This window comes from Cyrtonyx montezumae, unplaced genomic scaffold (genome assembly GCF_038088225.1).
Source record: "Cyrtonyx montezumae isolate F1298 unplaced genomic scaffold, pur_monq_1.0 scaffold_3, whole genome shotgun sequence".
Taxonomy (NCBI): domain Eukaryota; kingdom Metazoa; phylum Chordata; class Aves; order Galliformes; family Odontophoridae; genus Cyrtonyx; species Cyrtonyx montezumae.
In genome coordinates, this window is record NW_027072034.1 from 56,159,457 (window position 1) to 56,172,425 (window position 12,969).

A 12,969-nucleotide genomic window follows, 5' to 3' on the forward strand; every position below is an offset into this window, starting at 1 on the left:
GCAAATGAGTCTGGCACTGTCTCTGGCCTTCAAAGCCTGTTTTTTGAGACTCACCGAGTGACAAAGCAGTGGTAACCTCCTGTGCTTTGCCTGTGATTTTAAAACAAGCCTGTTAAGTTCTTACCACTTAAGGGCTTCTTTTTCACTTTGAAGTTTCTGTTAGCATTCAGGGAGGTGGGGAGGTGACAAATGGAGAGCTGTTTAATGGATAAAACAAGTAGCAACTTGGTAATTCCTTCAGCTCTTAAAACTGTCAACATCAGCTTTTGTGTTTGTAGTTCTTTTTTTCTCTTACAGAAAAGATACTTTATGTACATTGTTTGTATGTTCAATTGCTGATGATCATCAATGCAATAGTTCTGCCATCAGTCAAACGAGTGGATATCGTCTATTTTCTGTTGATGGAAGAACATCAGAAAATGCCTATCAATAGAAGTCCAGTGACAGCTGTTGAATAACTACTACCAGTTTTGGTTGGGAACAGATTGAGGGTTGGCTGGAATTTTGCAAGTTGGCATCATTCTTTATCCAACAGTGCATAGGTAAGGGCAGGGGAAGGAACTCGCCCCCAAAGCAGTGAGAACAACCAATGATTTATCTGCTTATTTAAGTGTCTCAGAAAACCAAAGTTACTGAAACAAGTGTATTTTTCAGTAATTTTAAAAGCAAAGGTATTATTTGGAAGCTGCAGGAAGAAGAGCAGTTCCTCTGCCTCTTTCTCCAGCAGTTGTGCTGGGGAGCACAGTGTGAACAAAGCAAAGTTGCTGCAAAGTGGCTGGGATCAGCCAGTACTGTTGCAGGTTTTCATCAGTGGCTGCATATCATCAAAGGGTGGGTGCATGAGGAGGTGGTGCAAAAGGATTTCTGTATGCAGCGTTCCTGGGATTTTTATGAAACACCCAGGCTTTCTGTAACACTTGAGTAACTGGGAGAGGGGTGTTGCTCCAAATTGGTTTGACCTGCTGTGCAAGCTTCACCCTTCAGGAGTGCTGAGTGACTGTGTGTGCATTAAAAGAGGACTGAGGGTTGCAAGTGACAGAATCTGGTGCTGGGCTCTCCATGCTGAGGGGCACAGCCCTAGCAGAGGAGGGTGATGCAGGATGTTCTGCTGTGTTCATGGGGATGTAGCTTGATACCTGAGCTGTTGCAGTCCTGCGGGTCTGCTTAAGCTGATGGGAATGCTGGAAGCTGATGCTGCCCAGCCTAAGCATTATCAAGATAATCTGCAGGAATTAGGCCTTCAATTCCCTGCCAGATCTTCCCACTGGTGCAAACTGTGTGTCCTTGTCACCAGTGTGCCTCGTCTTCTGCAGCTGGGCCTGCTTTGTTGATGCTGCTTGCTGGAGACCTGCTCTCATCCGACAGCAGCATGTAGAGGAGTACTTTTTTTTTTCTACTTTGTATATTTATTGTGCTTGCCTGGATATTCAGTATCTGGAAGTCGATTCCCTTCATTTTAAAGCCTTGTTCTGTAACACAGTAGTCACTCAGATGTGCTAACAAGTTAAAAAGCATGGCTGAGTCCTCTGTCATTCAAGCAAATCTTTTCCTTAGAGAACAGACCTCATGGAGATTTCTCCTGGGCTGCCTCCACAGCAAAGGTAGCACCAAACTGCCCTTCCTTGACGTCTTCATTTATAGATTGATTCCCATGTAGCTGACTGAGCATAGGAAAGCTTTCCAGCAGCATGATGTGAAGAGGATGGGGATGGGTTGAATGGTTCTCTCTCTTCTGATGCTTTACAGTTACAGTTATTCCTGTGAAGCCACACAGAAGCAAGATCTGCAACAAGTTCTGATGTTCCAGACAGGAAGTGTGCAAGCAGGCAGTGCGAAATGCAGACGGCCGCAGGGTTTTTGAGTAGGCAAACTCATGAGTCAGTCCCTTGGAGTGGCTTGACTGCCCGTCAATTCCATGCACTTCTCTGCAGGGCTGAAGACCTCTGCTGCGCTGAAGAGTTATTATAGCATCTCTTGGAGGATTAGCACATTCTCAACTGTCGTGCACTGGCAGAACTCCCATTAAATCAGTGGAACAGTGCCTATCTGCTTATCTGGGGACCTGATCTGCTCTCAGCAGAGTGCAAAGCAGTACAGCAACTTGAAAATGGCACCATGAAGCGTTAGTGAAATGCCTAGTTTTGTGGATAAGAGCTCTCTGCCTTCCTAACACTCTGAACAGCATGCGGCTTTATTAGTGTACATTCCTAGTTTTTCTTTAGTGCTTAATGTAGAAATGTAAGTAATTACTTGCACGATCTCCTGGTATACTTTGTTGGTGACATAAACTGTCTCTCTCTGGCTAAGGTAATTGGCAGTTGCTTTGGTAGTTTGGATATGCCAGATTAATTATTTTTTTCCTTGAAGTGTGTTCTCCTGAATACTGAGCAGTGTGGTTGTTCGTTTCCTTTTAGGGGCAGGGAGAAGGGACTTGTGCAATATCTGAAACACTCAGAGATGTTTTGAAGGATCTCTTTAGCTCAGTTACTCCATCTGTAGTGTTGAGTACGAGGCCTACAGACATAAAGGAGGTTCAGGTAAGTCCTGTTCCTAGTCCTACCCGGATCTTTTGGGAAGTGTCCTTCTTTGTTTTTTATTACTTGTTTATGACCCAGAAACCAGTACATCTAACACCACTCAGTGATTAGATACAACTGGAACACTTGCTTTAAAACAAAACAGCCTTTGGCAGTGAAGGCTTTGTGATTATAAACTCCCATGTGGTTATTTGTGGATGCTATTCCACATCACATGTACTTCCTTGTATTAATGTGACAGAAGTTAAGCATTTGTGTATGCTCCATCCTTCTTGTTTTCCTTTTCACAGAATGTACAGAACACGAGCACTATCCCTCAGGGCACCAGTCCACCTAAACCTCCAAGGGCTCATGAACTGAAACTGCTGGTGAGGAACATCACTGTAAACCTCACTGATCACAGTGCTGCAGGTAACATAGCCCAAAGGGTGCCACTTGTTTTCAAGTAGGATGTTGTTTTTGTTGTTGTTGTTGTTTTTCTTTTTTATTTTGTTTTTAAATTCAGCTGAAATCATTTGGAAGTTCTAATTTACAAGCTTGGCTCAGAACGGCATGCACAAAATTGCTGTTCTCCCAGAAACAAGCTTAGTCATGCTTGTACAAAACTGTGAATGCTTTGGTTTATTTAATTATTTAGACATCTTGATCTTTCTGTAAACAAATCTGTACCGTTTGAAAACAAATTGAAATGAGCATATTTCTAAAGTTGGTTGTTTATTCTCTAGAGTTTGTTTTACCTTAGAAGTTATCCCTTTGATATAACAAGTTGGATTGGGCTAAGAACCAGCTCTTCATTGACTGTTAGCAGTGACATTGCTTTGGTTCAGTATTGCCCTATTTTTACAACTGTTTTCCCTTATTTGGAGGCAGTTTTCTGATTATAACCCTCCTCCTTTATGTAAGCTCTCCTCAAAGGGTTTTGTTGTTATTTTACCCTTAATAGAGTATATTTGTGGGCAAGGGAAGGTATACCTCTTGCAGATGGAGAATAAAGCCAAAAGAAGCTCCCAGCCTGGTGAAGTTGAATGGCTGGTTTAAGAAAGAAGCACCAAACCTGTCTGACAGGTGTTCAGACTTCAAGTGCAAACTTGCTTGCATCATTTCTCAAGGCATGAGCGAGCGTTATTGTGGGTTGTGTCAGAGAAAATGTGAATTTGAATCCCTGTGACTCATGGTTGCTAAAAATTCCATAACAGTCTTTTCAATGGAAGCTTCTAGCTGCTTAAAAAGGGGCAAAGCATGGGTTTTGGATAAATGTATTTTTCTTGCTTTATTCTTTTTCAGTTAGATGTAGTAAGTTGCTGCCCCAGACTGTTGCATAGTGCTGTTTTGCTCATCCTGACTGGAAGTGTTTCCCCTAAAACTTTCTGCAGACTGTTCATATATATATATATATGTGTGTGTATGTATATATATTATAGCAGTTCTGAAAGTCTTGGCAGTGAAATATCATCTGTAAATAGAACTGTGCTGGAAACTGTTGGTTGCAGCAAGAAAACTAACTGAGAATTCAATGTTACTCTACAATTTCATAGTGCAAAGAAAGCTTTTCAAAAGAGGTGCCATTAACAGTCATGAAATGAGATGGCTTTATAAGCACAGGATGCATATGGCAGAGGATTTGCCTTATGGGAAACCCCTCTGGCCACTCCCTCAAAGTGTGAAGAAGAAGGAACCGTTAATGCTCTCTTCTTTGGAAATACAGATATGGAGATCCTGAAATCACTTCTTGCATTTGTAACAGGAGGTGGAGAAAATTCTGCTCGTTCCCTAGCAACTTCCTGGGGTGTGAATGCTTTGGAGCTGAGTATGAGAAATAAAGCCTCGTAGTGGTGTTCAGTTGGTCATTGTAAATCCAGTGGAAATAGTGGCACAGCTGGGCAGATGCTGGCTTCTGGACAGAACTTGCTACCTGCAGTGTCAATTTCCAGGTGGCTCTGATGCAGGGCTGTGTGCAGGTTTCAGCAGGGGCTGTGGGGGCATATGGCTGCTTTAACAGCAAACCACCCAGGGTTCATTAACTCAGGCTCAGCACATTGGGAAAGCAGCTAAACTGCTTACTGCAGGGTTAGCTTGGATCCCCATAAGCTGTGTGTCCATGGTGCTTTGTCTCCTCTGATAACCTCGCCAGGCCTGAGCTGCTTCTGTGCCCGAGATAGTGCTCTTTCACAGCCCAGATGCACCAGAGGAGCACAACTGAGAGTTGGTGATAACAAATATTAAACTGGATTCTTCAGGAGAGCTGTAGGCAGCGTGTCTGTTGTTTGCTGTGCACAAAGTCAGCAGTGAACTTTTTGCTGATATCCTTGCTGTGTTGGAGCTCTAAGACTGAAATGATTTCCATTCCTGTGGAAGTAATAGACAATAAATTGTTTTTAGAGTTACACATTTGTGCCAATTATTGCATTTGGAGTAGTGATATAATTACTCTGTTATGCCATTCAGTCAGAAGTGAAAAAGTTATTGTATGGGTGGGTGAGGAAGTGTTTCCAAATGGTCTATTCAAAAGAGCAATATGTAAGGAAAGAGGTTCTTCACTTTCATTTGAATAAGTGTGTCTCATTGTGATGGAAGATTGACAACTTTCTTTTTGTTGTTCTTACAGGCAGCACAAACTTTGTGTGCATAGCTCAGCTGAATGACCCTATGCAGAAGTTTTCCAGCTCCGTAGCCAAAAATGCTGCAAATCCCTTTTGGAAGGAAGAGTTTGTCTTGTGAGTAATTCATCTACTGAGAACATTTTGTAGTAAAGCATCTTTATTTGTTTTTTAACTGGCACTATGTGAGATTTCAGCAGAACAATGTTTGGAAGCACGGCCTGTCAGGTGGCCTCAGAAAAATCTGGAGCTGGTAGAGACTTCGAAGTGTCTAATTACCCTGTGTGTGGATATGAGATCAAATAAGCCTCTGGGTCTTCCCTGGTAGATATCTGACTCCAGTTCATGACAGCAGTAACAGGCATAATAAATCAGCCATACTTTAATTTAGTGTCAATAACTGTTAGCAAGGTTTTGAAGTCACTTTAAACGGCATTTGAGAAAATCTGATGTTTAACCCTTCCTTCCCCCAGGTGGGAAAAGTGAATGTGCAAACAAGTTGGCTGTCTAAAATAACAATGGCCATTATAAAAAGCACAGTGTAAAAATAAGTAGGTTTTTCTTTTCCTCAGAACAAAAATGGGAATTTGGGACAACCTGCACGGTATTGTATGATTTAGACAGCTTCTGTAAATAGGGTCAGAAGTGAGCTGTTCTAAAACTGTTTTCATTTCCACTTCCCAGAGGCAGAGCAGAAAACGTCTGGTAGGTTCTGTGTTGTATGAGGAAGCCACTGATGGCATGGTCTGAGGTGCATATCTCGACTGCCTTTAGATGCACGCACACAGGCAGAAGCAGCTTCCCAGGGAAATGGGGCAGTGCTGCAGGTGTCGCATTTTTTTTCCTGCTTCTGGCTTAGTAATGTGAGAGCCACTAGGTATGTTGTGGTTCTTGATATAGCTTTCCTCTCCCATCTCACTTTCGTTCATAGAATCATCTAGATAGGAGAAGACCTTCCAGATCATCACAACAAAGACCATCTGTTTTTCTGTGGCATTTTTCTTTGCTGTGTATTCACAGCCTGGCATCCATTTCCTCTCTGAAAGGCAGAAGCTTGGCTTGCAAGGAGCTGAGTGAGTGCTCAACTTGCGCCTGTCAGTGCCAAGTGCTGCCTTCTTTGAGGATTGGTGCATGTGTTTGTGTGTTTCTCCTCAGCTCCAAGGAGCAGTGAGTGTGCGGTGCACAAACCTTCTCCTGCCTCCCCATTGCAGGCAGCTGCTCTGCTCCCATGTACTCCTTAGGATTGTGATCCACCGAAGCAGTGATCATAGTACAGAAAAAAATGATGATGTGGAACAACACTGAAAAGTCCCAGTTCTTCTCTGCAGTTTGATGGAGAAATACACCCTGTGTCTCATCCTGCTGGCAAGTGGATAACCAGCTAGGAAACTCCCTTCTTTGAGACATGAATGGCTCAAGATGTTTTGTCTTTTAAGTCTGGTTTTAGTTGGAGGATCTCCAGCTTTTGTGGGAAGCCGCGGAGCAGGCAGCATTCTTCTGTGACAGTGCGCTGTGTTGCTGTTGCAGCTTAGGGATTAAAGTGATGTGATTTCTTCTCCACAGCAAGAGAAACAATGCACTTCTGTAATGACTTTCTTTTCTGGACTGTCTCAAAATACTTCACCTCTTGTGTATGCAAACCACTTCCGCCATCTGTTGGTGGAGCAGCAATTCTCTCCAGTTGGTGGAGAGTTCGATGTTGCAGAACAGACTTGTACCCAGCACTTTTGGACAGGAAGTTTACAAGAATGAGCCCCTTTCAAACTGAAAGTGCAGAAGGAGGGCAGGCAGGATGTGATTAAGTGGACTGGAATTTGGCCTAGATGCTACAGATAATGGTGGGTTTCCCATTGCACTGGCTGTTATTCAGAAGTGCATGAGGTGAGCGTGGGGACTTACAAAGACAAGTGATCGGGATTTGGCTGCATACTTTCTTTCAAGTTCATTCCTTCCTGCCTTTTTTAAATTAAAAAGCAAAAATACCTGCCAGTCTGAAGAGCGATGTGCTGACCACTGTGTCAGGCTTTGCTTTGGCTTCATGGGAGGAGCAGCAGTGGGCAGCCTCAGGGCGCATGCGTGTGAGTTTTGGAGGTGCAAGATCAGGAGTGATTGTGACAGAGCAAATATTTAAACTTGCCGGTGAGATAATGTCTCAGGGCATCTGATGGAAGTAGAGCATCTGCAGCCAAGATCATGCCATCCATCCTAAGGAGGATATGTGGAAAAATAAAAGATATGCATGCCTGCCCTTAGGCTTTTGGCAGACCATTTCTGAGAAGGGTATGAAATCCAGTTGTACTGGAAGGTTCCTCAGTTAGATACCCAGCTTACTTCACAGGAGATAAGGTTTTGTATCTCTTGTCTGGTTCATCTTACAGGCTACTACAGATGGCAGTAATTCTGATAATAGTACATATTAATTCTGTCACAGAGGAATGAGTTCTCATTTTGCAGCATCCTTGAGTCTTGTTTTGAAAAAGTCATACTGATCCTCCTCACTTGAGCCTGTGACTGTTTGCTTGCTTCTCTCCTGCCTTGCAGGGCATCTTCTGCTTTGACAGGACACTGAGCAGCTCTGAATAGGCAGTCAATTGGGTCTGTTCCAGCATCTTAACTTAAAAATGTCAACAATGTTCACTGTTGATCCTGCCAGGGAAGAAATGGCTTCTTAGTGCTGCTGTTAGCAGTCAGACTAGGGACCAACATTGCCCTGAAAGGCAGTGTTTGCAAACTGCTGGGGAGAAAGAAAGCCTCTGAAATTTTAGGCAGCTAAAATGGGAGCTGGGAAGAAGCCAAACTGTGGTTTTCTGGCTGAGATTCCTCTAGTCGTTCTCACGGGTCAAAAAGAAGCCATGTGCCCTGGCAGGTCAGCAACATAGGGTTGTGTTCTGTGCAGGGTGAGGGAAGCAGTGGGGCTGGGGACCAGAGCAGGGCAGGGAAAATTAATGTGGGAAGGAAAACCCACCTGCTGCAGAGACCTAACACATCTTCATTTGTTTTACAGTGAACTAAGTGCCAAATCAAAAACACTGCTACTGCAAATAGTAGAAGACGGAAAGTTGGATAGTAAGTATTTAAACTGCTGGACATTGACATAAGTCCTCTTTTAGTTCTGTGATAGAGCCATATAAGAACGTATTCAGTTTCCAAACCTGCTGAAGTTTGGCTCTGATGCTGTTGAGTTCTGGTTGTCCCATTGGGCACGTCTTCAGAATGGCCCTGCAAGAGACAACAGCAGAAGGAGATTGTCTAAAAATAGCCAGCCAAGTGTACACGAAACAGGCAGTTTGAGGAAAAAGCTCAGTTTGTGAGCTTTGTGAGTCTGGCTTCAAATTTAGCTCCTAGAGTTGAAATTCTTAGAGAACTGGGAAGTTCTTGGGTGACTCATTTGTTCACCTGGGTCAACCACTGTCTATGTACTTCCTTACCTCCACCAGTAAGCCTAGGCAGAAGAGAAATACACTGTTACAGTGCCTGTGTCCCTAGAGTTAAAGTTTCTTTGTAACCTTAAGTCAGCCTTTCCTGCAGGGGCTGTCAGTAGCTGTGGATAACCCTCTTATTTGGCCTTTTAAACTTCTAACAAGTCATGTCAGTTATAGTTTCAAGTTATGGCTCTCCTGTCTTTCAAAGACAGAGAACCATAACAGAATCAATTATGAAAAATAATAGTTTGCAATTAGCCTTTAGTGGTAGGTTTTTCTTTGCCACTTAACTGTTACATTTTGATTGTTTGGAGAATTACTGCCTCGGTGTGGGGATAATGGATAGGCAGGTTTTGAGGCAAAGGAGCAGTTGAGCTGTTTGTGTGAGGTTTGCAGACTTGCTCCAAATACTTCATTAGCTGGGCTTTATTGAAGCGATGCCACAACTCCCTAAATCATGGTCTGATTTTTGGGTGAATTTGGTTTCAGTGATCCTTATGGGCCCCTTCTAATTTGGGGTATACTCTGGATTCTGTGAAATTCTTCTCATCTGTGCTGCTTATCCTTTTGCTGATGAGAGAGTTTTGCTGTGGTTAGAAATAGTAACTTTATTTCATCACTTGGTTCCATTTGTTTTTTCCCTCTTATGCCAGATTTCAGGTATAAAACAAAGAGAAAACAGAAGTTCCATGATTATATGAAGGATTGGGAAGTCAAATGTAAGCAAATATTTAAAAATAATTTCTCCAGGGATGCTGCTTTTCTATTAAAGAAAAGAGGGCAGACATATGAGGCCTATGTACAGTCAGCAAATGCGTATTTTTTTCTTACATAAAATCTATTCTTGTCTATTCTCAAGCACCTTTCATAATGGATCTTTCAGACGATACCAGCAACATTCCACGTCCTATTAAGAGTGTAATTATTGGCCTGGTTTAAAAGAGCCAAATCCCCATTGATTGCACTGACCATCATCTTTCTCCTCCCCTGCCTCCACCTTAGCTGTTCTCCCAGAAGTTGTAATGGAAAACTCAAAGTAGAATCACATTAGTAAGGGGACAGCTGAGGAATGTGATTATAATGTAAAACTCTTATTTGCCTTTGTGTTTGGCAGAACAAACCCTGCAGTGCTGTGGTAGTTTTGCTAGTAGTTTGCTCCAGTCTAATGTAGCTGACAAGGTAGGGGGAGGAACAAGAGAACTGCTCAGCTTGAACTGAAGATAAATAAAGAAGGAATATTCTTAATGATGTTCCAATTTGCCAGGAACCCAGGGAGTGTTCTCTGAAAAGAAAGAATAAAAGTAATCAATTAAGGGATTGTACAAGAATGTAATTGCAATATTTCTAGTTGTTTCCTTTTCCTCTAAGCATTCTGCATATATAGGGAAAAAAAATGGCCAGAAGCAGTGGCAAATTTTCATCTCCGTTCTTTCCCGTTGCTATTAGTATTAGTAGTATTTAGTAGTATTAGTAGTATTTAGGCCAGGCTGAGGAAGAGTTGTAAAATGGAAAGAAGGCTCTGACCACTGCCGTGCTTCTGCCCTTGCTGCCCAGTGGTGTAGAACCAGCTGTTGTCGTTAGCTGCTACAGTTCTTTTGCTTCCTTTCCTGTTTTCTCAGCCTTTTTATTTCTTCTAGGTTCTTCATCCGCGAAGGCAACTGTACCTCTAGACTTGTTCAGGAAGCAACCTTCTGGCCACCAAAGCTTTGCACTGAACTGCAGGGCCAGTGATGGTAGCCCAGAGCTGAGGCCTGGGCTAGGATCCATTACTGCAGAGGTATGGCATGGGGATGTTCGTTATTACAGTGGATCCTTTGGTTCTGGACATCCTTGTGAATGCTTATCTGTGAGTTCACGGAGCAATGTCTGGTCAAATTTCTGTATCATAGTCGTGTTTTATGATAGCACATCACGCTGTATTTATGTGTATCAAAAGTACTAGCTGGCTCCTGGATGTTAATGGAAAAGGTTGAAGGAGCACTAGTTAGAAATATTAATGTCCCTGAAATATTTTGTGTCTTCCTAGTTCTTGTTTATCGAACCTAACGAGTTAAAGACTTGGCAAGCTTCTTCTCCAGTGCCAAGCACTAAGGTAGAAAAGGATCGAACTGTGATGCCCTGCGGGACTGTGGTCACTACTGTAACTGCTGTGAAAACCAAACCTCGACTGGAAGGGAGATCGTCCCCACTGAGCACAGGTGAGGAAATCTGATGTGGTCTGTGTTCAGCCTTAGGGTTCACTGTGGGGGGGAGAAGTGTTGAGGGCCATGGTTTGGAAAGAACGGTTGGTGACAGGTGGACGGTTGGCCTGGATGATCTTGTCGGTCTTTTCCAACCCTGGTGATTCTATGGAGAGAAGTCGATGCAAGGAGGAACAGGGATGGGAAGAGGGGCAACATCCAAACTTCTGAAGCATCGATGGTGATGTTTGGGTTTTTTTGTACTCTTCAAAATCAGGCTTTTAATTTTTGTGAAACCTTGCTGTTGCAAGAGGAATGGATAGTTCTTCCTGTAGCATGCTCTTTAAAATTCCATGCTGGAGTGACAATGCAGAACAGCTTGGTTTGAGCACGTGTTTTTCCACGTGGCAGAAGTATCAGACATGAGCGCTTGCTGATGGCAGTCTTGTGCCTTCTGACCTCAGTGCATATCGTAATCTCAGATGAGGATGGGTGTCATCCTGTGGAAGTCTTCTCAGCGTGCCTTTTTGGAGTAGACTGATTTCTCTTGGGATAAGTGTGGGAGTAAAACCTCTACAGTCTTCGCGTGCAGTCTCACAAAGAGGTGCATTCTTTGAAGCTGTCAATGCAGACCTTTTACTGAAGCATACGTTGTCTAATATATTGCAGGTGTTTAAAAACAGCAGATCCCTATGTTCACAGGTCTTCTGGGGTCATGGAACCATAGAGAGCACACCCTGAGAATTTCTATAGAGAACTTTCTCAAACAGTTATGGTTTAAACTGCCTTTTAAATTGATATAACGAGTTGTTGTTAATTTCATAGTAAACGTCTTAAATAGTTCAAATCACAAAGAAGCTTGGTTTTCAGGTTCTCCTGTGAAAACTCCAGTCAAAGTTAAGGTGATCGAAAAGGATTTTTCTGTTCAAGCCCTCCACTCTCATGGTGCTCCTGTCAGCAAAACTTTATCGTCTTCAGATACAGGTAAAGGAACCTTTTGGTGCTTCTAATCAGAAAATGTCTCTCCAGACTGCACATGGGATGAATGTAACAGAGCTAAAATAGCAGCAAACTGTCATGGCTACCGGCTTTCAACAGGCACTGAGATGTTTATGTTAGCAACTACTGTGGTTAGTGGTATAGCAGCCTTGCAGAGGTCTGTTTTTAACTAGAGATTTAAATTATTAATTTTGTAAAAGCAACAATGAGCTGCGGTTTGGAAAGGGGAGGTGGCTGTAGAAAAGCCAGGCTGGCTTTCCTCTTGCTTTTGAATGAAAAACTCCTCCCTTATAAAGGCATGAGGTATACTGCACAACACACAAACTCTCTGAAATTTAACCTTAAGGCCTTAAATCTCCTGTCTGAAGAAAAGGCGTGAGGCTTCCCTTAGGTAAGGCAGACTTGAAAGGGTAGGAAGGCTGAATTCTCTTCCTAGCCCTGCCATTGTTGTTTTGCTGTTGCTTTGTTTTTATGCTGATGCAAATATGTAATCTTGCTGAGCCTGTTTATCTGCTTTCCTCAGTCACCTGACATACAGTTGAAGAGCTTTCAGAGCCCCAGGTAGCTTCAATAACATTTTCAATTACAAATTCACTTTGACTGAATTAAACTTGGTTTTGACTTGGTGGCATTTTACCCTTTTGAGGTGCAACCCTGAACCTTCAGCATGTTTGTCAGTCCTTTGTATCTTCACCATTTGTTCTTTAGATCTGTAGGCAACAGTGATGAAAAACGTGGTCTGATATAGCTGCAAATGGCACATGATGTGGAGTTCTGTTTTCTCTGTACACGTTTGAGTGCACATGGGATGATCTGGAGGTGATCCAGAGTGCTTCTGAGACAGTCAGAAGGCTTGCTGTTGTTGGCCAAAAGACAGAAATCTGGGCAAGAGTGTGAACCAATAACCACAAATACCTTTGAATAGCTCTTGACTCTTTCTCCAGCATTAGAACAATGATACCATGAAGGAGAGTGGGATTACTTAAGCCAATTTGGAAAGCCCTAAGCATCCGAGTTTTTGATCATAACTGCTTCTGATACCAATAATACAAAGCACTTACTGGAAAACTTGTCTAAATAAAGCTCAGAGCACATTGAGATGGACAATGTTTTCCTTTCTGTGGAAGTGCAGGGGGATTCCTATGAAATGTTCATACACTATCGCAGGAAGAATTGCTCATTAGAACAAAACCTTGAGGCAAATGAAAGAAACACAAAGAAGCACTGGTGGTAG

At 42.8% G+C, this 12,969-nt stretch overlaps 1 protein-coding gene across 1 annotated transcript in view; it reads left to right on the top strand.

The window, feature by feature from the left end:
* The window catches only part of C2CD2 (C2 calcium dependent domain containing 2), a 33,344-nt gene that overhangs the window by 12,833 nt on the left and 7,542 nt on the right, over window positions 1-12,969 (top strand). The window contains exons 5-11 of the mRNA XM_065741657.1: window positions 2,415-2,537; window positions 2,828-2,948; window positions 5,143-5,251; window positions 8,139-8,200; window positions 10,194-10,333; window positions 10,583-10,754; window positions 11,607-11,720. Of these exons, the coding sequence (XP_065597729.1) occupies window positions 2,415-2,537; window positions 2,828-2,948; window positions 5,143-5,251; window positions 8,139-8,200; window positions 10,194-10,333; window positions 10,583-10,754; window positions 11,607-11,720 (841 nt within the window). The remainder of the gene's footprint in view (window positions 1-2,414; window positions 2,538-2,827; window positions 2,949-5,142; window positions 5,252-8,138; window positions 8,201-10,193; window positions 10,334-10,582; window positions 10,755-11,606; window positions 11,721-12,969) is intronic.